We start from the raw sequence: 26,876 nt of genomic DNA on the forward strand, positions 1-26,876 counted from the left end.
GAGAGAGAGACAGAGAGCGAGCACAGGCAGACAGAATGGCAGGCAGAGGCAGAGGGAGAAGCAGGCTCCCCGCCGAGCAAGGAGCCCGATGTGGGACTCGATCCCAGGATGCTGGGATCATGACCTGAGCCGAAGGCAGCCGCTTAACCAACTGAGCCACCCAGGCGTCCCAGTCGGTGACATTCTGAGCATGAGTTCAGTTGCTGGTCCAGGGAGGGTGGCTCTCCATTTCCCACACTGAAGCCCTGACTGGATCCGTAGGTGACCTCTTCTGACGAGGCCACAGTCAGGAGATTAAGAAAGAAAACAAGCTCCCTAAAAGCCTTCAAACTAGAAATATCAGCAGCTAACTGGTTCTTTATAAATTATAAATTATATTATTATTATAAATTATAAATTATTTCATAAATTATGTGTAGTTACACACTGTTCACCTCCCACTGTGCCTGTTGTCCTGTTTCTTCTTTGAAATGACCAGCACTGAGATTCCCAGAAGGCTGGCATCCCAGAAACACAATGGTAAAACCTAGCATGCTGACCTATCTGCTTGGCTAATGGTGAGTGTCGATGGGAGACAAAATAATTACTCTGCATACAGTTGCCTCTTCCCATGTGCTCATGGCCCCAAATCAATAACAGAAGTTGTCTCTTAAGATCTTTTGTTATTTCTAAAGGCAGGAGCTGTTGTTTCAAGGGATGTTTCTGCTCTTACCAATTCACAAAAAGACACAGGAACAAAACACAGTCTCTTGCTTCTCTAGAGTCTGCTGTGGCTAACCAAGTCCCCTTATATTGCCTAACCACCCCTCCCCGCCCCCACCCCAGTCTGGAGTAAAACAACTGCAACAACAAAATAAAACTTTAAAGTCAAACCACAATTTTTTCTACAACTTTTATTTGCGGTTAGGCTCACCCCTTTTCCTAGCAGTCTGGGAGAACCTCTAGATCTGCCGTCACAGATCATAAAGAATTATTGCCACTTTTATTTTGTGGCCCTGGTGAATTCTCAAAAGCTGAAGCCAAACAAAGCTAAATGTCTGCGAAGGTGCTGGTCTTAATGGCCCTGTCGTTGACCAGCCACCTTGCAGAAGCACATCACTGAAGCTGACCACAAAGTATCGTTCTCTAGAGCATTTATACATTTTACTTGTAACTGTGGAGCTGGGTGGTTATCTGCGTGTATTAAGACCAATGACTGTGCTTTGCTTACTAATGAGGATAATAATGTTAACAGGTGGTTGCCCGTGTTTGGTGGGAGGAGAAAACAGGGAGAGGATGGTAAAGGATACAAACTTTCAGTTATAAGATGAATGAGGTCTGAGGATGTAACGTACAAGGAGAGGAGCATAGTTGATAATGCTGTATTGTAAACTGACATTTGTTAAGAGAGTAGAACTTAAGCATTCTCACAAAAAAGAGAAAGAAGATAAGGAGAAAAAAGTTAAACATGTGAGATGATGGATCTGTTAACTTGGTTGTAGAAATCTTTTCACACTGCATATGTTTCTGAAACCATAACATTGTATACTTTACATATAATTTTATTTGTCAATGATACCTCAATAAGCCTCAAAAACATTAACAAGTAAACCTAGCATAAACATAAAAGTTAATCCAAAAAAATTCCCTCGATGATCTTCTTTCCAGAGTGAGATCTCAAGGAGGACTTCAAGTATCCTTACCCATTATGAGAGTAGCTGACTTCTGGTATTGAACACAAAAGGTGGGACACACTGGATTTATGCTTCTAGATTACCCTGTATGTATGTATCCCCATCATGATTCATAATGGTTTGCTCGATCTCTCTGCATAAACGTATCTTTTACTTCACTGAGCTCCCACAAGGCAGGTGCTGTTTTTTTATCACGGAATTCTCTGTGCTTACCAGAGCACGGAGAAGAATGCTTCTTCAGTAAACATAGAGACAACATTTTTACACCAGTCAGTATCTACTATAATATCTGATATATTGGGTTGTTCAATTCTGGGACTCAAAAGGAACCTCTCTGTATTATGAGATGAAAAATTTTGATCCGGGATCCTTTAATTATATAAAAAGGCAATAGGTCGTGGGATCTAATATATCTTTATATTGCCTGTGTGTCTATTTGAGAAAACGAATTCTCTTCTTGTACTAAAATTGCACAGAAGGACAGGGAAGTCTTCATGCCTTAGCATGTACTGGGTATCTGTCTGGAATTCTCGCTTACCCTTATCCTACCTCTGAAACTCTTTCATTTGAGTATTTTTTTCCCATTTCATGTGTACAATAATTCAACGATCCCATACATTTTTCAGTATTCATCAGGATAAGAGTACTCTTCACCCTCTGTGTCTCTTTCACTCATCTGACCACCAACCTCCTCTCTGGCAAACAGCAGCTTGTTCTCTGCATTTAAGAGTGTTTTTTGTCTCTTTTTTAATTTGTTGATTTTTTGTTTGTTTGTTTCTTTCTTAAATTCTACATGAGTGAAATCGTATTTTCCTTTCTCTGACTGATCTATTTCATTTAGCATTATACACTCTGTATCCAACCACGCTGTTGCAAATGGCAAGATTTCATTTTTTTTCCTTTTTATGGCTGAGTAAACTTCCACAGTAGATATGTACCTCAAATTTATCCATTCATCTATCAATGGTCACTTGGGCCGCTTCTATATCTTGGCTATTATAAATAATGCTGCAGTGAATTTTACAACTATTAGAATGGCTAAAATAAAAAACATAAGAAATGCTAAGTGTGGACAAGGATGTGGAGATAAAGGAACCTTGGGCACTGTTTGTGGGAAAGCAGGCTGGTGCAGCCACTATGGAAAACAGAATGAAGTTTTCTCAAAGATTAAAAAGTAGAGGGGTGCTCAGTGGGTTAGAGCCTCTGTCTTCACCTCTGGTCATGATCTTAGGGTCCTGGAATTGAGCACCGCATTGGGCTCTCTGCTCAGCGGGGAGCCTGCTTCCCCCACCGCCCCTGCCTGCCTCTCTGCCTACTTGCGATCTCTCTCTGTCAAATAAATAAACAAAAAAAAAAAACTTAAAAAAAATTAAAAAGTAGAGTTACCATATGGTCCAGCATTCCATTGATGGGTATTTGCCCCAAGAAAGAGAAAACAGTAATTCTAAAAGATATATGTACCCCGTTCCTTCTTAACTCTTAGTCTGCGTACCCTTATAAGCTCAGCAGCAGATACATGAAGAAAATAGACTTCCCACTGAAGATGCCGCTAAGACTAAGTTGTTTACTCCTTCTGAGACTTCTAGAATCATGCGCATACTTGTGCATAGCATAATTTAGGCCATGCTTCTATTGGTGACTCACACCTCTACCCCTCTTACTGACCAATATGTTCAAACCTTTCTGTATTTCCATGCCAGGCACCATGCATGCCAAGTATAGCTACTGAATAAATGTTTACTGAATGCTTTGGAAAAAGAAGTACACAATCAACATGCAAGCATTTACCAGTGTATTTGTATATGTGAAATCTGGTGAGCTACTTAACATCCTTGTGCTTTTATTATTGTTTTAATTGGTAAAATGAGGCTAAAATAAGTTTTCCTAGAATATATATCTTAAAGCATTTAGCAGAGTCCTTGTACATGCAAGGGTTCAGAAATGCAGCTGATTTCTTTATTCTCTTTTTTTCCCCTTTCTTATTTGAAGAGGTGGGTGGGGAATGTAAATACCCATCTAAAAATTAAAGCTGATGTTGATAATAAAAGTATCTTGAGATTTCATGGATACCCCATTGGCTGAACTGATTTATCATTATAACTCAAAAGATTAAAAAAAAAAAAAGAATCAACAGCCCAGAGATCAACTATAGGAATAAATAAAATCACATTTTTATTCAGTGAAACATTCCAAGCCCCAATACGTGGTAAGCATAGAGGCTATGGATTCCCTGTCCTTAAGCACTTTAGAGCTAAGGAGGAGTTCTACAGCCCCCCATGTAACGAGAGTGCTCATAGTCAAGGTGCTCCTTGAAGACGTAGGAGGAATGACCTTTCACTTGCAGATAGAAACCTATGGGAGAAGGAAGGCCCAGAAATCCTTTAGAGTAAATAATCTCAATCTTCAGGGATATGAAATAATGTGATCAATGGACAGAAGAGGTGGAAGAATATTCTATTTAGAGATAAATAGCAAATCAAAGAAAGGATGGCCCAGATGGGCATCTACTAGCAAGTCAGTAGATCTAATGTTTTCAGAGTAGAGCAGTAGAAAATAAAATCAAAAGTTAGGCAGGGGTCCAATCGTGAAGTACTCTGTGCATCATGCTAAGGTTTTTTATTTGATCCTAAAAGCCATGAAATGCTACTGAAGTAAGTGAAGTGAACATAGCTATAAATAGCTAAAAAGAAGAACTTCTGTCCCCACCTACGCGTGGGCCTCCCTGTGCACGGGAAGGAGAAGGTGAAGTCCCTCAGGCCAGGCGAGATCCAGCTCTGTAGTTGAAAACAAGACCAGGCCAGCCTCACCATCCTTGCTTCCAGCATCTTAAGTTGCTGTTCACATGTGGCAGCCAATTATGAATAAAATCTGAGGATTACTGGAGTCAAGAACACAAACAAAACAATCATACCCTGGTATCAGGCACCATGATGTTCAAGGTGCAGCATCAGCCTTTTGAAATGCAATCACCAAATGCAGCCTTTGGAGACATTTTCTGCAGAGAAACTCAGAAATGTCACCAGTTTATCATTCCCCTGGCATTTTGTCCGAGTTTATACCAGTTTAATATAGTGCTCAATAAATGCTCCAGAGCCACAAAATGTCCTCATATAGAAAACCGCAGAGCAAGTATTAAAAAATAAATACCATGACGGGTTAGCACCTATTTATTCAGATTTAGAACTGCGGTTAATGGCGTATGGAGGAAGGAACAGGGATCTGCAGAGTAACAGGCTGGCGAGTTGGAGACACTGGCCTTCTTTTGGTTTTAGAAGGAGCATCAGGTTCCCACAGGCTCTCTCTATGAACAAAGCCCCAAGAAACAAGTGGTTCTATGCGCTGGAGAGAGAAGCAGCAAAAGCTGGCCGGTATTAGCGGCTGGCTCCCTTGATTTCCTCTTCTGGAGCCAAGGGTTTCCCCTTTCCCTGGCCTCACAGTCAGACAGTCAAGACACAGGTCGTCAGGAGAGTCCTGCCTAATGCAATGACTTTCATTCTAGAACAAAGCAGCTTATCCTGAGGTCTCATCTCCTGTCCACGTCGGGAGAATGGGCTAGAAAAAAATTAAAAAGCTGCTTCAAGGTGTCATTTTAGCCTCTCTCTTAGTCCTAAGAAACATGCTTGTTTGATTTCTTCCGTCTCCACACTGTCACACTGGTTTCCCAGAACCAATAAATACACAAAACAAAACAAAAAAACCACAAACAAACAAAAAGATGCTTTTTATGCTTAAATGCATAAATGGCTGCTGAGAATCACCATGGCCAACATCTTCAGGCCCATCAAATTCTACCTTTTGCCATCCTTACTCCCCCCAAAGCCAAAAGCCCAATTGTTGAATGAGGTGTTGTCTGCAACAAAGTGTACATGAGTACGCACGGGTGTGCGTGCATGTGTGCGTGTTTACAGGAGCAAAGTGAGGAATGGGGTATCTGACTCAGAATGAAGAAATGAACACGGGGCACCTGGGTGGCTCAGTCGGTCAAACAGCTGCCTTCGGCTCAGGTCAGGATCCCAGGATCCTCTGCTCAGTGGGGAGCCTGCTTTTCCCTCTCCCTCTGCCCCTCCCCCAACTCATGCTCTCTCTCACTTGCTCACTCTCACTCTATCTCAAGTAAATAAATAAAATCTTAAAAAAAAAAAAATGAAGGAATACAGAAAGCTCAGGAAGGTAGTAAAGGGATGAGGACGTTTGTTGAACAAAGTCCATGGTAGAAAATAAAGCTGAAAGTTGCAAGAGCCAGACTGAGCAACAGGCAACATGTTTCCTCAGACATCACAAAGACCAGCTCCAAGGTGGTCAGACAAGCCCTTGGGCTACAAGGCTCCCCCTCCCCGCACTTTCCCCTTCTCTCATTTAATGGCTTTACTTCTTCTTCTTTTTTTTTTTTTTTTAAGATTTTATTTATTTATTTGACAGACAGAGATCACTAGTAGGCAGAGAGGCAGGCAGAGAGAGTGGGAGGAAGCAGACCCCCCGCTGAGCAGAGAGCCCGATGTGGGACTCAATCCCAGGACCCTCAGATCATGATCAGAGGTGAAGGCAGAGGCTTAACCCACTGAGCCACCCAGGTGCCCCAACGGCTTTACTTCTAAAACCACCAATTCATTTCCCATTTTCCTCTTATTTCCCCACGGTCTGGGCCCCTTTCCTTGCCATCGTTGTTCCCTGAACACAGGACGCCGGGATCTAGAGGACCCAGGGAAGATGACCAGATCGCCAGCCCGGTCCTCAGCAAAAATCACTGTGCCAATGAGATACAGAGAAATATATTTAAAATGATCAAACAGTTTGGGACTGAGGTAAAGGAGTAGCTCAAAATATATTTCTTAATACAGCTTCTTTTTATCTCTTTAAACTGTAGTGCTATTGTACTCTGTGCATTTTTAGCAACTTATTATTTTACTCTAATCCATCTTGGAGGCTGTTCCATGCCAGAACGTAAAACTAATGGGATAGATCTCTAACCACTATATTGCAATTTATTAACTGAAAATACCCGATTTGTCTACCTATTATCCATTGATTGATCCAAAGCAAAAATGTATCAGAAATGAAAAAAAAAAACCCACTGAAAACACACAGACAAAATTCATAATAGCAGCCATCTCTGAGAGGTTTTTGAATTGGGGGTGACAAAGAGACCACCATCCTTATCAATAATTTAAAAATTTTTGCAATGTATTCACGCATTACCCTTATAATTAGTATTAATAAATTTGTACTATTATGAACAACAAGAACGTTTCTTCAGTGTGGAAAACAGTCTATGAGTAGACATATAGTTAATGTGCGCAAGTCACAAAGGGGTCGAGGGGAGGAATGAGCGAAGTTAGTATGGAGAGAAGACGTGGACTATTCTCAAACGTCAGACTACTTGCAACTCTGCCATCACCTCACCACAAGGGCTCGGAAAGCTCGTGCTGTGGAGGAGTTGCGGCAGGGAGAAACAATGCAAGGGACATCAGCGGGTGTGTGCTTGTGTTGGTCGTGAATTCAGAGCCAGAGCAGGAAGGTGTGGACCGACATTTGGCTTGGGGCTCAGGGGCCGCAGTTAGAGAAGACAAGGAGAGGACAGAACCCCACCATTTGCCCCTTTCTTTCCCTTCCTGTTAAGCACAAAGAGCTTCAGACTAGAGGCTAGTATGTAGAAGGACTGAAATCTGAGAATTTTGCTGCTGGAGACAATCTGGCCTAGAGAAATAATATTCTATAAAAGAATTCCAGAAACAGCAATCTCCAAAGTTTTGGGCTGAACATATCAAGCAGGGAAAACAAAAATGAGCACATGCCAATATAGGAAGATGGTTGGTTGTAGGCTGAGGAAAGGTACTAGGGTGCTTACGTTTTAACTTTAGGAAATATATACAAAATGGAAAGTAAAATAGTAAAAAAACCCAGGAATTATAGGATCTTCTCCCTACATCTCAAAGAATCATCTTGCACACTCCGGGGTGCTGCTGTGGGGTCCCTCACCGTGGACTAGACTGTGGATTCCTGGGTTATCTTTAATCTTTAGCACCCAGAAGAGCAGACAGCTGATCCTCAATTAAGGTTTTTTAAAAAATATTTTATTTATGTATTTGACAGAGAGAGATCACAAGCAGGCAGAGAGAGGGGGGAAGCAAGCTCCCCGCTGAGCAGAGAGCCCGATGCGGGGCTTGATCCCAGGACCCTGAGATCATGACCGGAGCCGAAGGCAGAGGCTTAACCCACTGAGCTACCCAGGCACCCCTCAATTAAGTTTTTTTAATGAATGAGTGAATAAATTCAACAAATATTTATTAAACACCGACAATATGCCAGAGGCAATTCTAGGTGCTGAGGGGTTAGGAGTGATTTAAACAGGATAATCCCTGCACCTCATAGAGCTTCCATTTCCAGAGAGAAGACAGGGAAGGTATAAATAAAATGTAAATACATATCAGGTGGTGATAACATTTACTAAAACTTGTGTGAGAAAAAACACATATATACACAAACTATAAGAAGCTTTAACCATGTCAAAAACACTACTGTCATATGGCGTTAATCAAAGGCTGGTGTCCATCTGTTAAGTGTGGAATTGATATCATATCAGGCTTACAAGGCTGTGACCTAGTTGGCATTCTGCTCATCAACTGTCAACAACTCGGATAAGAACACCTATTGTGTGCCCACAAAAGTCACACCCAACACAAACTGAGGAAACATAATGACAAGATAACAAAGGTGGTGTCAGCTCTGAAAGCAAGTCACTTGCCTCAGGACCTACAGATAATTAATGATATGACCAGAAGAGAATTTAGGCTAATTCTTCTACAGCTCCGTGTACCCTCTGTGAAAAGGATATTAATAATAAGACTTAATGAAAACATGGTCGTGGAGAGTCAAAGAAAGAGTAAGTGTGGTATCACTGCTGTCAGCATCATGAATTAAGGGGTCCTTCAGAGATGGAAAGTCTGTTAGAGATAACTAGTCTGAATTAAGGAAGTTACAATTTGCTTCAAGAGAGGAAATACCTTATCCAAGGTCACACCACTCAGAGAGCATCAAGGCTGGAACTACTAACCCAGGTTCTTGACTCACTCCAGTGATCCTTCTAAAGAAAAAAATTCATTTTCTTTTTCTTCTTTAGTGTCTTACATCAAAAAGGTCAAGAGAAATGATGGCAAAACTTCAGACAGTTTGACATCCTAGAAGGGTCATGTGTTTCTCTGGCTTAAATGTTTGTGTATCCCCCAAATTCATACACTGAAGCCTAATTTCTAAGGAGATAGGATTAGGAGGTGAGGTCCCAGGGAGGTGATGAGTGCCCACGTAAAAGAGGCCAGAGAGGGCCCCCTTGCTCACCATAGCATGTGAGAGCATAGCAAGAAAGGAACCAACCATCTGCAACCCAGAAGAGGGCCTTCATCGACCCTCACCACACTGGCACCTTGATCTCAGACTTCAGGCCCCCCAAACTGTGAGAAAGATACTTCTGTTGTTTATATAAGCCATCCAGTCTGTGGTATTTTGTTATAGCAAAACAGAGACATGTGCGGACCAACAGAGACACGTGCGGTGGCACTAGGGTAGCATGGGCCTAGGCATATTTGAGACAGTGCCATGTCTTGAGAGCCTGGAAATAGCCTGGAATCAAGTTTAGTTTAGATCCTCAAATATCAGCCCCTCTAAGTGTGAAGGTGATTTCTCTGAAGTGACTTGAAAAATGACTCATACATGTTGACCCTTGTGAGAAATCCAGTGTTAGTCTCCACACTGGACTGCCAGGTCCCTGGTCCTCACCTAAGGCTGGTTTAACCGTTCTCGTATAGCTCTGCTCTGCTTTTTGAACCTGTTATGAAACAATGACATTCTCTTGCTTTGTTGCTGGGTATCGATACTGTGGAAAAAAACACCGCAAAAGGCCACAACTTACATGCCCCTCAATGGAGACGGGAAAGTGACCCAGTCAGTAAAGCTTGGAAAGGAGCAAGGACAGAATCTGGAGAGATAAGGAAGCAATCAGATTCACCCTCACAGCAGGGGCACAAAGTCCTGGGGTGTCAAACGGCAGTTACTCTCCTCAGTACTTCGCTTATTCCCAAAGAATCTCTGGAGTGCTGAGTACACGGGGTCAACGGAGTTTGTGAAAATACTCTGAAGGCCATGCCAGGGGCCCTTTGAACTGTACTAACCGCTTGGCTAAGGAAACTCATGTAATGATAGAACATGTAAAACATACCTTCTATTTTTTTTTTTCCCTAAATTAATACTCGGGTATAGATGCAAATTCTAAAGTTCTCGTCGAACACGTCTTAGGGTGACAGAAGGAGAAGAGGGGGAGACAGGGAGGAGGCGTGAGAAGGAGGGGAAGGTGCGGGGAGACGGGAGAGGCCACGAAAGGAGATGAGGAACAGCAGACAAAGAAGAGAGAAAGAGGGGGTAGAGGAAAGAATGGGGATGGGAAGAGGAGGGCTGGGCGCGGGTGGAAGAGACGCCCTTCCAGGGGGCTGGGCTGCAGGTCCCCGTCCTGCTCATCTCCTGCCACCACCCGCCCTGAACTCCAGATTCTGCCAGCGGGGACATAGGCTTGACTGCTCTGCTCTTCTCATAATTGGCATAATTATTAAAATAACACTTCTTTTAGAAATCTAACGATAAAAATATTACGGGCTCAACTGAAACACGACGGAAAGTGGACCAAAGTACACAAAGGGAAACAAGACATTCACACAGTCCTTCCATCTGGAAACAATCCCCTTTAACGTTTTGTCATTGATCCTTCAGAGTACTTTTTCTAGTTCTGTAGGCCTTCCTTTTTTAAAAAAACAGCTTTCACACCACACCTTTAACACAGCATAGCATAGCCTGCTGTAGCGTTGGAATGCACTACTTTGCCAGCTGCACAACATTCTGTAACTTACTTAACTGCTAGGCTGGCCACAGACTATTGGTAGTGTCTACACACAATACTGCACTGATTATCTTTGTAGGTAAACATTTGCATGTTTCTCTTAATCTTTCAGTTTTTCAATAGGGAAGATTATTAAAAGAGGGAATTTCATTAACACAAAGAAAATGAGCATTTGTTTAAGACTCCTGATACCCTGTCCAACTGTCCTGCAGAAAGTTCATATAAATTATGCTAAGAGGAGCATTTGAGTGTCCATTTCCCAAGCCCTCACCAGGGCTAAGTATTATCTTCTCAAAAAAACTATCCTTTAGATAGATTAATAAATGGCATAGTCTTTTCAACTTTTATATCCTTTTTATTTTAATTTATTTCCTATTTGTGAGATTCAACATTTTCTTTTCTTGTGTCGACTGCCGGTTCATGTTCATGAGACTTCTATCGGCCGAGATGTTTTTATTCAAATTTTCATTTATAAGAGAGGTTAAACTGTTGAGGGCATTTACCCACTCCTTGTGTGGTCTTTTTCAGATATTTTTTAATTGGTTCATTTGGAACCTGAATTGTTTGTTTGGGTAATTACTGATTTTATTTTTTTAAAGTGATCTCTACACCCAACCTGGGGCTCAAACTCACAACCCTGAGATGAAGAGTCACGTGCTCTAACAACTGAGCCAGCTAGGCACCCCTGTCTTGGGAATTAAACTCACTGTTGAACAAAAAAGCTAAGTACCCTTTCACAGAGGTTTGTTTTTTGGTGGGGAATAGCAAACCTTGCTTTTTTCTTAGGTGAGGACAAAGAAGATGGGGAAAAGGGAGGAATAAGGTGAGTGTGTGTGTGTGTGTGTGTGTGTGTGTGTAATGATGAGTACCTCCAAGTCACCCTTTTTATGGTGAAGGAGGTAGGAGATACCCAACAAAACAAACTGGGGGGAGCCCAGAAGTGTGGGGTCAGGGTGGGGGGTAATTCTCTTCTTTAGGACCAATAAAGAGAATGCGTCACTTAGAAAATCCATTTCCTTCTGAAATCTTCATCTCAGGTCAGACCTTAAAACATTCCTTTAACAATAATTTTCCTAGGCACACAGATCTTGCCCTTAAATAGCAGGTGGTACCTTCATGGTGTACTAGCATCTGATAGGGACTGTGTGCCCTCAAGGTTCGAGTGAGAGCACAGAGGTACCTGAGGTGAAGAAGAGACAACAGATACAATCCAGAGTTGGACTTACTCACCAACTTTTCTGGTCACCTTGCTGGCTGACCAACTAACCATTGGAATAAGTGAATAACTGATCAAGATGGGGCAGTTATTCCTCATAAAATTCCAATTAATACACATACAAGAAATCACCAAAATAGAAAATTTCCATCAGTACACCACAGAAGTCACTGCTGCAGGGCAAGATCCACGGATGAATGTGGAAATTCGTGGACAAAATGCATAGCTTCAAAGTACCTCTCCCCAGATATTTATTAGATGTTCACATAATTTCTGATACTCTCCCTGACGGGAGGTGGAGCTCAATTATCTTTCCCTTGAGTATGCACTGGACTTAGTAACTTGCTTTTAACCAAGAGAGAATGCAACAGGAAAAACAGGAACTCTGCAATGGAGAAACCTCCTAGACCCTACCTTCGTCAAGTGATCAAGGTTACCATCAGTGGTAGTAAGACATAATGATATCGTATACTGTTTGATATGCTGTCATGAGAAGGGCACATCATTTCTGTGACATTCTTCCCCACAATCTATATAACCCTGTAATCATGAGAAAATATCAGTCTAAGCCAATTTGCAGGACATTCTAAAGAGATCTGACTAGTACACTTCAAACCTGTCCAGGTCTTCGAAGACAAGGAACAACGGAGGACCAAAGAGACTAAAAGATGCGACAAATAAGTGTCATGCGGGATTCTGGATTGGATCCTAGATCAGAAAAAAGGGAGGCATTAGTAGAAAACCCGGGGGGATCCAAATAAAATCTCTAGTTTAGTTGACAGCTTTTTACCAATATTATTTTCTTAGTTGTAAGTACTGCTCCACAGTTATAAAACATGTTAACTTAGGAGAAGCTGACTGAAGATCATATGGGAATTCTCTGTCCTTTCTTTACAATTCTTCTTTCAGTGTAAATACTTTGAAATAAAATGTTAGAAAGGAAAAAATAAATAAAACTATACCCAAATCTCCTAAGGATATACTCAAATATAGCAAAGCTACTATAAATAGGAAAGTGATCTGCTCTTTCTGTTTTTTCTTTTTTTTTTTTTTTTTTAAGATTTTATTTATTTATTTGACAGACAGAGGTCACAAGCAGGCAGAGAGAGAGAGGGACGCGGGCTTCCCGCTGAGCAGAGAGCCCGATGCGGGGCTGGATCCCGGGCTCGATCCCAGGACCCTGGGATCATGACCTGAGCCAAAGGCAGAGGCTTTAACCCATGGAGCCACCCAGGCGCCCCCTTTCTGTTCTTTCTAAATTATTGTCACTCCATGGAATGGATGGGTTGTGGCATTTTATCACATAAAGCAGGTAAACTACTGTAGCATTTCAGGTACTCTAAGTTTATGACTGACAGATTTTAATCATCACAAAAAAGAAAGTTATCCTATTTTTAAAATGGTAAGATTGGAAAAAATGGTTCTTATTATTGAGATGTTCTTACTCTTTATTTGTTTACAAGTAGAAAGCAGTGTGGATAGCCAAGGTTTTTATTAATTCTAAGGCTTCCCTGGTTACTAGGAGAAGAGCCTGATTGCAGCTGACAACACAAATACGTTGGCCTAGGCATGGTGAAGTGTGAGGGTGAATGGGAAGTGGTGGCCAATGTGGCTATATAGGCTGTGTCTGCTTTGGGTTCCTCTCTTAGGCACCTTGCCTTCCTTGGTTACTGAATTACTCAGGAAGGCTAACTACTCATAGAAGGAACATTCTAGAAAAGCTAGTTTGTTCCCTGAGTTAGTGACGCAGAAGCTATTCCAGGCACATAAATATTCTAACAAGTTTCTTCTTGTCACAGTAGAGTCACAAAATTGCTCTGTTCAGCACATGATGATGGCTTTGTAATTCAATTATTGGTAGAATTTGTCTTCTGGCATTTATCTGCCTTAAACTTCGGGCGCTCATGGAAAACCCTGTGCCATAAATTTCATAAATGCTGCAGCAGGTTCTGTCCTCCACCTCAGGGCACATCTTGCCATGCCTGTGAAAACCTTGACAGCTTTCTCTAAATTATGGAATTGCTTTGTTTAGAGATGTTGATGTTTTAAGTGCCAGAGCCAAACAATAAAAAACAGTGGGACAGGTCCATTTCCTCTGGTTATTCTCTTCGGAGGAAGAGAGATTCTGACAAAGTTCCTTTCTAACCCAAAGGACTGTTTTCAGCCATTTATCTTAAAATTATGTAGAAGGGATTCCTGCAACTCATAGGAGGTCACATGGGATAGCGTCAAAATTCTCTAACATCCTGATAAAATTCTTAACACATTCACAGACACATCGGGGCTGGCTGGGCGTCTACATGGATTCACTAGTCTTAGAGTTGGTTTTAGGATCTTCCTCTGCCTCCTCCGCCTCTCCTTCCTACTTAGGCAAATGAGCTGATTTCTGCGTCTTTCTACCATTCTGTTTAGAACTTTCCATCCCATATATTATCAGTTACCTCCTAAGACAACCTCACCTAATTTTTAATGTGAAAAGCGGTATCTATGGTTACCTCATCCCCATATTCGTTTTCCAATTTTCATGTATTCAATAAATATTTATTGAGCACCTATTTTGTCAATTCAAAAATGCTCACTTTTTTCTTCCCATTTTAACATTTCTTAAATCAGTATCTTACAATCATTGAAATGATAAAGTTTATCAATTTTTTTTGACAATACAGAAAGCAAAGGTGTATCTTCATTTGATGGGACTTCAGAGCTGATGGTGTAGGGTGTGTGTCAGGCAGTGTTCCAAGTACTTCCCTGTACCAACTCGTCCATCAATTTCTTCTCATCTTTGTCCTATCCACAGACTAGTCCCTTTCCTTAGAAGCCATTTCCCCAGAAGATACCTCATCATAATTTAATATGAATATATATTTGTATGTCTATCTTCTTTTTCCTTCTCCTCCTCCTACTTCTCCATGTTTTAACATGAGATGTGCTAACAGTGGCTGACCTTACATCTCACTTTTTTGGATTATAGAATATAAAAAGAGGAAGCATGACTTAGCTAGGAAAGGAACATCACCCAACAACCATGTGACGTATGCAAATCTTTCTCATCTTTTGGGGAGGCATTTATCATGCTTGACACTGTATGAGGGACAATCCCACCCTTGTAGGTTGAAGCATAACTGTGTTTTTGTTTTTCTTTGCAGATCATATATGGTTTTACAAGAGGTATTAGGTAGCACGTTTTTAGACTGCAGTGACTTTGTCCTGGATCACCTTGGCCAACCTACAGCTATCTTTCCCAGGGTGTCCAGATAGTTTCAGACTAGAACAGACCAAAAGGAAATACACATGAGATCTGGAAGACAGGAAGGGAGCAGCAGTCAGTTCATTCTGAAGGCTGTTTCGGTTCAAGGTGCAGGGAGGCAGTGACAAAATCCAGGTCTGACCTCTTGCCTTCCTGCCAGCTACTCTTCCACGTTGCCAGCCCTGTGCCCTCGGGCCACAGGCCAGATGTATGGCTACAAACTCCCAGAGGGATATCTCAACTGCAGTCCCCCCTCAGTAGCTGCAAACCCCGCAAGGGCAGGGACTGTGTTTCTAGTAGGTTCACAGCCAGAAGTTACAGCTCAAAATTACTCACTCAATTGATATAAATTAAATGAACTAAGTAACAAGGGCTTTTAGGTAATTAAGAAACTATAAAACTAAATGCTAAGCTGATTTATCCTCTGTTCCTGATTCTGGGGCAACAAAAAAGCAAAATACATGTTTGCATTAAAAACCTATTAAGGGGCGCCTGGGTGGCTCAATGAGCTAAGCGTCCAACTCTTGATTTCGGCTCAGGCTATGAGCTCAGGGTCCCTGGATCAAGCTCTGTGTCGGGCTCCACACTAAGCATGAAGCCTGCTTGAGATTCTCTTTCCCTCTGCCCCTCCCCCTGCTTACATGCGCTCTCTCTTAAAAAAAAGAAAAATCCTATTGAAAATATAAATTGTGGAACTGGATATCAAAATGAGATTGTCACATTCCTGAAACGAATGCCCAATTCTTCCTTCTTCCTCTTTTAAATGACAGTTAATATTCACTCATTGTATTATATGGGTCTGGAGTTTAACCTGAGCTCCCCTTTTAATCCTGACAAGTAGATAAGGAGGGCCGTACAATGATGCCTGACACACAGATGAGACTGTAAGACTTAAAGAAGCTAATTAAATAGCTCATTGTCACACCCCTTGAAAATAGGAGTCTAACAAAGTCCTTCTGACTCCAGAGTGCTCCCTCTTGAACACTAAACACCATCTCTTCTTGGGTCAAAGCAACACAGAAAGGTGATGCATGACTGAATGAGCAAGAGAAACCACACATCCAGACGCTGTAGAAACCCACAGGCTCTTGAACTTGAAGGCTAAGTGAGGTCTGATCACTAGGGCATAAGTCAATTTCTTTTAATATTATTCTAAATTAGAAGGCGTAATGACGAGGATTTTCCCTGTCTCTTTTGCGTTCCTTTGCCGCCATCCCCTGCACTCTGCTACCACAGTAGTCGTTAGCGGGGATCTAGAGAAGTGACGGAGTCCCAGCTGCTCGTAGACAGAGGGGCTGCAGCCCAGGGAGACAGGAAATCATCAAGATAAGGAGAACAGAGATCAATGGTGGCCACTTAGTGAATGAAGGCAATGAGAAAACTGATGGGCTCACACGCGGTAGCAGGGCGAAATGAACTTAATTTGTAGGGAAAACTTGCTAATCACAGGGAGAGATCACAACGTGGAGGAAAAGTACAAGACGATTAGAAAACCGCATTCACGTAGAGATCATTAATGGGGGAAAAAAAGGATAAAGCATCAGGCCTCTCAAAGCTAATGAAAATTCTCTTATCGAGCACTCACAGCCCAGGTACCAGAAATGCCCCCATGCAGCTCTTGGGATGTGATCCTAGGAATGACTTCCTGCCACCTCTCCGCACTCCTTACCCAAACCGCAGACGTGGTTTAGCTCACAAGATAGGGGGTTAGGAACCAGAAAAGACTGGGAGGCTGAGGTAGCATTTTAAGAGAAGAAATAATCAAGGCAATACTCCAAAGAAGGGGGGGGGTCAGAGGCTCTTCTCCTGAACCCCATATTCTGAGTTGTGTAAGGGACCCGTCAGTTTAGGCAGTTTGGGTGGCAGTCACTTTGTCCCTCCTTACACAGATTTCACAGGACAGCCTGTGGGCTTCCCAAACAGCCTATAGAATAGCATAGTGTTTTTTACTGTTGTAGAATTCTTCCCCCTTGAATTGTACTTATGTGGCTTAGAAGTCTAACCTTTTCATGCTGGAAAGAAAGACAGGTCATCTGTGAATGGCTCCCCGATTTAACAAATGAAGCCCATTCAAGATGTATGTCAATCTGGATGTTTCTGTGGGTTTATGTGTGTGCATACACGTGTGTATTCGAAGGATTTCAGTACTCGTGTGTGTGTGTGTGTGCGCGTGTGCATACACCAAGTCTCTACTGTTCCACTTACTGTCATACGTACGATAGAAACATGTTAAAGACAGGTCCTTAAGGAACTCTCTATTAGCAGGAGAGGAAATGAGGAAATAAAAAGATGGATGTGCAGAACATACTAAGTGCTAAGTTACTTAATAATGATTATGATAATATGTCAATTTTTAATTCTCGCACTGAGCCTCGGAAGAAGGAAACTGAAGCTCAGGCAGGTGAAGCGGTTTCTCAGGACTGCTGGGTTAGTGATGAGCAAGGCTGGGGTCTGAAGCTGGACGGCGCCTCTAAGCCTGCGCTCCTAACACCCATCCCATACACAGACCCGCAGTCCAGCACATGTTAGGACGCGCTGCATTTTATTTGTGACATAAGCACATTTACATGCAAAGAGATTCTTCTTGCCTAGAAAAACAAGAAGCATGAATCGAAGAAGTCTCCAAGAATAAAGGTGGGAATCCGTACAAGGCCATAAACACCCACTACTGTGGTCCTAATGATGACAAGGATCCTCGTCCATTATCTTTGTAGTCAAAGACCAAAACTGTCCTAACACACAGTAAGTGCTAAAATTTAATTCTGCTAAACCAAACCAAACCAACCAAACAAACAAACAAACAAAAAGAACCACCATCACCACCACCAACAAAACACAAAAAACAAAAAAGCAAGCAAACAAACAAAAAAAATGAGACAGCTTATTCCCAGGTAGGGGTGTCTATAAAATCATGGAGATAAGAAGTATAGACTGGTCTATAGACTAATCATTGCTTAGAATTATTTACCTGGCCTTAAAAATATATATATTTACCTGGGCTTGGGGGGAATTTAGCCCAAAGAATTCAGAGTATGGGGCAGGAGAGGTTTAAAAAAAAAAAAAAAAAGGCATTCAAATACAGGTTGGCAAGAATCTAGTTATGCTCTTATTCTTTTTTGATTTATGTTGTAAGGAACGGAGAACAAGGCAAATGCTTGATCAGGGAAATGTTTGCAAGATTCCTTAGGGAGTAGTAGGATATGAGGAGAAGAGGGCTTTTTCACTGTCCCTAATAAGCCCGGGTAATGCTAAGGAGAACAGAAGAGGAAGTGGGCCGGTGTAACTTCATGGAGATAGAAATGATGGGGGTTGGAAACACAACCTTTAAGAGAACAGAGTTGAATACGGCTCAAGTGTTAAGGGTGAGACCCAGGATGTACAGAAATACAAAAGCCTATAAAGAAAAATCTGATTCTGATGAGTTGAGATGTCCCACTCCCAGCTCAGCATACATTTAAAAGCTAGTGATGGTGTTTGTTAAGAGGTTCCTTGGAAACAAAGACCTGCTTCAGAGCTTTAGGATGAAGCAAGTTATCTTCCGAACACAGCCACACTCCCTTTCTACCACAGGACAGCTCATTTTCTAGTTATTTTGATAGCATAGAGTTTTACAGTTTTATTTTACTTCACTACATTTATTCTATTTATTTTTATATATCATTAGACTCCAGCCCTCTTCCACTTTGCAGGACATGGGGAAGGAAAAGTGCAGAGGATTCTGTGGTGGCCAATTCACACCACACCCACTATGTCCTTTGGGTGTGAATGGCTTAGAAATCTTGGAGGTGCCATGCTCCATGGCCAGCATATCCAAAGGAGGAAGAAGAAGGGTCATGGTGACCCAGTACATACAAAACAAACTATCAAACAACAAGGGAAAAAAAAAAAAAACAATACCTTCAGACTGGCCCAGCAGCTATGTTCAAGAAGGACTCAAGGATGAGTGGTAGTGAAAGGAGTCAGAATTGGAGAGAGAAACTGTTCTAAGTCCTGAGGTGTTTTCTGACATAGCCAGATAACACCAGCAAAAGTTTCTGGATCTGCATCTTATGCCTGAGGTTAGGGGAGAGAACTGTAGATAGGGACAACGGGCCAGGTAGGTAAACAAATGGGACTTGAATGACTGGGCAGAGGGTCCAATGGGAGGGAGGCGGAAAGAAACGCTTGCTAACAGAACAAGTTCTGAGTAAGAAGGGGGCTCTGTGGAGAAGGATCCTTAGAAATGCTTCAAGAAACGCTGGTGCTCAAGCCAGGCTTCACTGGTCTCCAGCACAGGGGCTTGCGAAGGTACACAGGAGGGGACAGAGTGTGCTGAAACAACACAGACTGTTGGGGCACCTGGGTGGCTTAGTGGTAAAGCCTCTGCCTTCAGCTCAGGTCATGATCCCAGGGTCCTGGGATCGAGCCCTGCATCAGACTCTCTCCCTGCTCGAGGTGGGGGCGGGGGGAGCCTGCTTCCCTTCCTCTTTCTCTGCCTGCCTCTCTGCCTACTTGTGATCTCTGTCTGTCAAATAAATAAATAAAGTCTTAAAAAAAAAAAACACAGACTGCTGAGCCGGTCATAGCTGGGTTGAAATTCCATCGGCATAACTAATGAACACATAACCTTAGTCAAGATTATTTAACCTCTCTGGGGTTTTATTTTCTTATTTATCTTCTTTTTTATATCTCATCTTAAAACGGGAATGAAAACACCAGCAATGGGGACCACTTGTTGATGTTTTCCCATTAACCTTCTCCCTTCCCTTGGGAAAAGTTCCCAAGTCTTCCCTAGGCCAGCGCCATTCCTTACTTTGTGTCCATGTGGTTTACGGGAATTGGTTTTACCCTCAGGTCTAGATGTGAGCATGTTACCTCATGAAGGTCTATGAGGCTTCATCCCAGGGGTTCTGCAGGAGCACCAAGCAAGGAGGTATTTTCTTTTCCACTAGAGTAAATTTGGGAAAATATTTGCTGCTAGAAACGACCAGGAAGGAAGAGCCTGCCAGAGAGTAAAGCTAACACTGAGGAGGGTAGAGCTGACATATCAAGGTCTGATGAACTTAGTGAGTCTCTGAATCGAGCAGTCTGGATAAAGTTGGGCTTTTGACTTTCTAGATCCATGAGGCAATCTCTCTTAAAACAAACAAACAAAAAAAACCTTTATTTTTCTTAAAATACATTGCATTTTTCTGTCACGTATCTTGATAAAGTTTTGATGACTTAATTACTTTAGATCATTTTGAAGATTGATTGCAACAGTGTGTGCACAGCACTTAGCATAGGGCTTGGCACACACTAAGTGCTCAGTTAATGGGACTTGTCAAAGATATGGCATGGGGAGTCATTCACATGGACTGGCACTGAATCACAGCAATGAATGACAATATGTACCCATGCTCAGAAGCACTGAGTATGGACTAGCAAGTACTCCCGTACCTCTCTGCTGCAAAACACAGCTGTCACGTGCCCCCGAGGGACCGAACTGAAACAGGGCTGGCATTCTAGAATACAAAGGCTCATTGTTGAGTCAACTCTTAATTTTCTGTGTGTGAATTAGTCACAGAAAATATGTAATCATCATTCAGCTGTCTCTGTTTCCAGGCATCCCCCTATGTGTCAGAACAACATAATCAATAAGGTAAGTGTGAACCTATTTTTAATTAAGTGAAACAGCTCTAAGATTGCCTTGTCTTTGGCATAGATAATAGATTGCTGAGTAGTGTATAATGAACACTGCCTCCCCTTGCCTTGTTAAAAGCTGAAACAGATCCCAACAAGGCCACATCCAGCAACGTCAAATGGTGAATTTGACTCTTAGCAGAACCCTCCCTTATTCAAGTATTTTGGATACCACCGATCATTCAACTCTATGCCCTCTTGTTCAAAGTCAACGCAGCACCTTGGCTCTTCTCTATTGAACTATTAAATTAACAGTTATTATTGGGGGGTGCAAGTCAGAAAAAAAAATGTTAAATATAGGGCTGCTTTTTACTACTGCAAGCAAGGGCCATGGGCCCAGACAGACCCGAGTTTCAAAACTTGGCTCTATTGCATACCATGTGTGTTACATTGGATAAAATACATCACTTTTCTCTTTCATCAAAATGAGGATAAGAATCCCTACCTCACAATCTTGTTATAAGGATCAAATGACACAATTTATCATGTGCCCAGACCTTTCTAGTAACTTAAAAGAAATCCCCATTTGGGGACTTTATCTTGCAGACACTCCCATATGTATTTTTTCCCTAATGAAAATCTATTCTCCCTTTTGGTGATCACAGAATCCTGTTTTTTCTCTTTTTTAGCAATCCTCTCTCCCCTAATCTTGAACCATGCAGTTGGACTGGGACCCAACCCCACCTCCTGTTTCAGGTCCCTGACCTACATAAGTAATGTACTGCCTTCTATAGCCTTGACCACTAAGACTCAGTCCCTGGAAATATAAGGAAAGATGCAGGCTGGTTCTATGGGACTTCTGAACTGTTAGAAAGTAGACTGAAGCTGATAATATCCATCATTGCCACAAATGAGAAAACCAACCTGAGAATGAAGCCAACGGGGTGGGGGACACAAAACTAATTGGTGTAGAAGGTCAGCCACTATGAAGAATATTATCACTATTAGTCAGTGGGCACTTACAATTCTTAGGTGAAAAGCATGTAACCAGTTCACGAGAAACATCTCATTTAATGAAGTAGGAACTAATTATCTTCACAGAGAAAAAAAAAAACAAACAAGACACACAGGAATAAGTTCCCCATGACCCCTTCCTGAGTAAATGGCAAAGTTGGGACCCACACCTCAGTATCTCTGAGCCCCTTAATCTGCGGCTATACCCCCAGTGTGATTGATTTCTGACATAATAAAGAACAAGACTGCTATCACACTTAGTTAAATAAAAAGAACACCTACTCTATTAAGGGCAATATTGTACTAAGACATGTTTTATAAGCTGCTATATATCCATGTAAATCTGTTTTAAAAACAATAGGAGCTCCTTGGAGGAAAGTTCATATTTATGTTAGTTATGGGAGTATGCACAGCAACTACTGTGATTACCTGAGAATAAGCTCTTGTGTTCCAGAATTATTTTCCAATTGCCATCAACTACTTTCAGAGGTGCCCCTGCTACTGCTACCCAAAATAGGGATTTCTCAAGTGGACCAGGTGATAAGGAAAAGACGACATGAACTCATCTTCCTTTTTCTCTGTGGGAAATGCTATGTTATTACCCAGAGGCATTTACGCTAGAAATTTTATCACTAGCAAAGTTGCCCTCAGTCATTTTCATACCCCCACAGCCGGGCTCCAAGCAAAAATGATTAAAAGGGGGCCTCTTTTAATTAAGCTTGCTGAGTAATCCTAGATAGCCCCAGAGTTCCCGTGTAATTTGAAGCAATTGGTTTCCAGGAGTGAGTCTAATAAATACTGCTTTGACTGACACCTCAGCTGCCAGCCCCAGGAAGCTGCTCAGTCAGAAATACAGACCATGTGGCCAGAGATCAAGAGATTTTCATCAACAGTCACGTGCACTGTGCAATTTACAAGGTCTCATGCCTTCTCTGGAAAAACCAACAGAGCTTAAAGAACCCATGGGGGCCATCTGCCAGGCCCAGTTGGGGAAATACTCATGCAGGCAGTATGGCCAAAAGAGCCTCAGGTTTTCTCTCCTCATCTATCTGAATGGGCTGGGTTTCCAGAGCTCACAGTCCCCAGCCCAGGGGGGAAAAAAAAAGCCAAGAGGAAGAGGCAAGGAAGTCCACTGACTTAGCAGAGCATGGACCTTGGAGCCAAACTGCCTGCAACTGAATCCTGGCTCTGCTTCTTTCTGGCTGTGTGACCTTGGCTAAATTAGTTAACTTCTCCATGCCATAAGTTTCCCATCTGTGAAAGATGATAATGCAAGGCTCACTTCACTAAACTGTTAGGGGAATTAAACAGCTTAAGTCTGAATGTGCTTATCACAATATTAAGGCTTGAATAAAGAAGATGTGTCTCTCTGTTCCCAAAGGTAGAAGGAGGGGCGTTATTTGTTTTACTTACCAGACAGATTAATCAGAACGCATCCACAATCATTTTTATAAAGATAATGATATTATGACATTTCATTATAAGGGCTTTGCTCATCAGGCTTTCAGATAAAAGACCCCCATTCAAAAAACAGATAAGAATGTATGCAGTTAGGACCAGCCAAAGCAATGATAGGGTCTGTTCACCTCACAGTGCTGCATCTAGATAAGACCTTTAGTGCCCTGGAAAATACTGCGTACCGTGTAACCATCTACACGGAAAATATTCCCTTCTCAGTTCTTTCTTCTTGCCTATCTTTTTGGTCAACATTTTTCTTCATTTCTACTGGTAGGAACACATGTCCATCTAGTCCTTTTGTGAATGGCAACTTTGCTTGGTCCACAGGTAGCTACTTCAAGTCATTTCAGAATCAGGACTTGAAAGACTGGTCCCAGTCAACTCCATTTCCAGGTTAAATTAGGTGGAGGCCATTAGTTTATTTTCGTCCTTCATTCATTTATTTTCTGAAGACTTTCTTTGCTCATATGGCACCAGGTAAAGACAGAATGAAAAACAAAAACAGAAACAAAAAACATGGACCCTCTTGCCAAAACGTGACCTTATACATTTTATATATAAAATTTTATATGCGTATTTTATTTTATTTCATTTTAAAGATTTTATTTATTTGACAGAGAGATCACAAGCAGGCAGAGAGGAAGACAGAGAGAGAGAGGGAAGCAGGCTCCCCGCTGAGCAGAGAACCCGATGCGGGGCTCGATCCCAGGACCCTGAGATCATGACCTGAGCTGAAGGCAGAGGCTTAACCCACTGAGCCACCCAGGCGCCCCTATACGTATTTTATACTTTAGAGGCAAAACATACAGAGGTGCAAGGTGTCGCGTGTATAAGCGACAGGGTGAGTAAGAGAGGAGGAGAGGAAATGCTGACCGGAGAAGGGAGACTCCGTGACAGCTAGAGCGGAATTCCTGGAGAAGGCCGAAGCCAATGTGGACCCTGAGAGCAAGCCTCTGGCCACTGGTGAGCCAGAGCAGCAGTGGGAAAGAGGTGAACAGCTTCTGTGCACCAAAATCCTTCTTTAGTTATAAACATCTCTTTCTGGTAGCGGAAAATTAGGTATCGCTCCATACAGAATTCTCTAGGTGTTATCTTTCAGCTCATTGTTCGCAAATGACTTGTCCTTCACTTTTTCAGGCAGTTTCATAAGCATTTTAAGAGATTCCTCTAATGCAGTTCCTCTGGCTTTCAGTTCCCACAGGGGTTTTTAGGGCAGGGTTTGAAAACGAGAAAGATGAAAATGCATTACCCTTAGAAGTGAGATAACTGGTGTTGGTGTGGGGAGCTAGCAGGTGCCTGTAAGTCCAAAGGCTGGTAGAGGCAGTGTGATTTCAGGAGAAGTAAAGTGGAGACACCTTTCAGAGGTACAAGGAGCCTGTTGGCCCCCAAAAGGTCATGGTTCCAATGATTCTGAATGATGTGGACATGAGATATTGAAACTCTTGTTTGAGCTAGTTCTTGCAGTACTGTTTATACCAGCAGACAGCTACAAATCACCTAAGCATCCTTTCCGTGGGCAGATGAGGTCAGGTAGGGTAGAGTCATGTCTTTTGGCAGAGGTTAGGTTGTAAATTCAAAAGCAACTGATAGGTAAAGTCAAAATCACCTTTGGTTTAAACGGGGTGTGGAGGAGGGTGTGGGCACACGTGGTAAAGAAAAGACGACAATTACTTTCTTTGCTTCCTTCTTTCTTTTGCTGCTTCTCTGTTGTTCTCCTCGCTTGTGACCACAGCAAGTAGGCAGCCCTCGGCAATATCCTGCACTATCCTCCGAAACATCTTGCAATATCCTCTGCAATATCCTGGTCTTCACCAGGAACGGAATCTGCTGGCACCTGGACCTTGGATTTCTTGGCTTCAAGAACCATCAGAAATAAATGTGTTGTTTAAGCTAACGACTCGATGGTGCTGTGTTACAGCAGGGAGGCCACGCTAAGGATATATACATGTTTGGGAACTCACAGATCATCTACGGTAGGAGAAATAAGAAATTAAGAATGCCGGTTGAGCCCATATGATGAGGGGACCCAGGAGATGTGAAATCGGGAATGAGAGGAAGGTCCACCCTTAGACTAAAAGGATCTACTCATTTACACTGGAAACCCTTTTCTGAACATGTACCATACGTGTGTATAATGTTTTCAGTAATAAAAACCAGTATTAAAATGTTTTAAGTGCCTATTTCACAAGTCCCATCAAAATAAAAGCCCTTGTCCTTCACTAATCTCAATGCTCTATTTGGGGCTCCTTGAGTCATCTGAGGCACAGCTTTAACATTCCCTTGAAACGCTGACTCTTCCAGTCTCACATCCTGCCCTACGGGGATGTAGGTGTATCTCATGTGAGAGATCTGGGTGAGAAGAAGATTCTAGCACTCATTTACTAGGTAATCCCTTAATGGGCTACAACATAAAATGAGACTTACCAGTAGAACCTGTTAGGTACGACCCCTTCCTGGATAAGCTGCCACCTTCTCCCAAATTCAGCAGAGCTGTATAACTGTAGAGAAGAGAAATTATTTCGCACCTTGACCCCGGTACATTAAATACATAATATTAGTTCGCTGGATCAATGCTAATAGCAACCACCACCACCACAGTCATGCCTACTGTTTACTGAGCACCTACCATGTGCCGGGCGAATGAACCACATCCGGTCTCTACTCCTCACATACATGCTGCAAGGCGGGTGTTAATATCGTCACCTTAGAACTGAGAAAGCTGAAGTTCAGGAAGATTATGTCATTTGTTGGAGATCACACGCCCCAAAACATGAGAATGAGGGGGGATTCATGCCCGTTCTACCTGGTGACAGTCAGCCGTGCCACTTGAACTAGCCTATACAGATCACTGCACGGATTACAAAGAAGGGCAAAATCTGATACGTGGCTCTTGATGACCAGCCAGTATCACCTCCACAAGACTCAGAAGTCAGTGAGGGGTGCTTCACGGATGTGTGCAGAGTCAGCTGAGGCCCAAATGAATGGCAGCATTCAAAAGAACAGAAATGGGGCAGGCATGACACAAGGAGCAACATGGGTCAGGGTGGTGAGGTATATAAGGGCAAATACAAATAAGCCTGGCTTAGCTAGGTAAGAGTCGATGGGAATGTCGAGGGCAGCCGGGTACACGGCTTTGAGTGGCAAGCTGGGGAGACCGGGACTGACCCTGTGGCCCAGAGGAGCCAGGGCTGGTCTCTTCCACAACAGCCAGAGAACCTACAGGCTATTCCGGCAGCCCAGGCGGACGACACTTTCACTGGGACCCAAGGGCTTCCCAGGCATTAATTCATTTAATCCATGTTCCATCCCTGTGATGGTATCGGAAGTTATTTTACAGATGGCTCCACAGCTGGTAAGAGTTCAAGGCCACGTGCTACACTGCTTCAGCATCTCCAGGGCAAGGCAAAGCAGCAGTGCTCATGAGCCAGAGTCTAACGCTCCACATGCTCCACCCCCACCAAACACAATTCTTCTCCTATTTCCTGCTCCGTAGGCTCACTCCACACCTCTGCTCTTCTCCAATAATCTCTACAGCTCCATGGAAGCGTCCTTTGATGGCAACCTGGAGACACCTGTTGCTCCCGACATTCTGGTTCCCATGGACTACTGGCTACTGATTTGATAAATATCATTTGGAATTCCTCCTTTACACTATGTGCCTGGTCTGTAACCTACCGACACCCCAATCTTCCACCACTGCATTCGCCAAATCCCACAGTGGATGTATAATGAGTCATACAATCCTGAGTACCGTGACTGCCCAGCTTTGTCCCCTCCAGTGCCAGC

General features: G+C 42.6%; 1 protein-coding gene across 5 annotated transcripts in view; it reads right to left on the reverse strand.

The window, feature by feature from the left end:
- Positions 1 to 26,876, reverse strand: part of SORCS1 (sortilin related VPS10 domain containing receptor 1) — a 507,304-nt gene that overhangs the window by 137,717 nt on the left and 342,711 nt on the right. For all 5 annotated transcript variants that reach the window (XM_032312692.1, XM_032312691.1, XM_032312688.1 and 2 more), the window contains exon 5: positions 25,515 to 25,588. In XM_032312692.1, coding sequence (XP_032168583.1) covers positions 25,515 to 25,588 — 74 coding nt within the window. The remainder of the gene's footprint in view (positions 1 to 25,514; positions 25,589 to 26,876) is intronic.

The sequence above is a fragment of the Mustela erminea genome, chromosome 14 (assembly GCF_009829155.1).
Source record: "Mustela erminea isolate mMusErm1 chromosome 14, mMusErm1.Pri, whole genome shotgun sequence".
Lineage (NCBI taxonomy): Eukaryota > Metazoa > Chordata > Mammalia > Carnivora > Mustelidae > Mustela > Mustela erminea.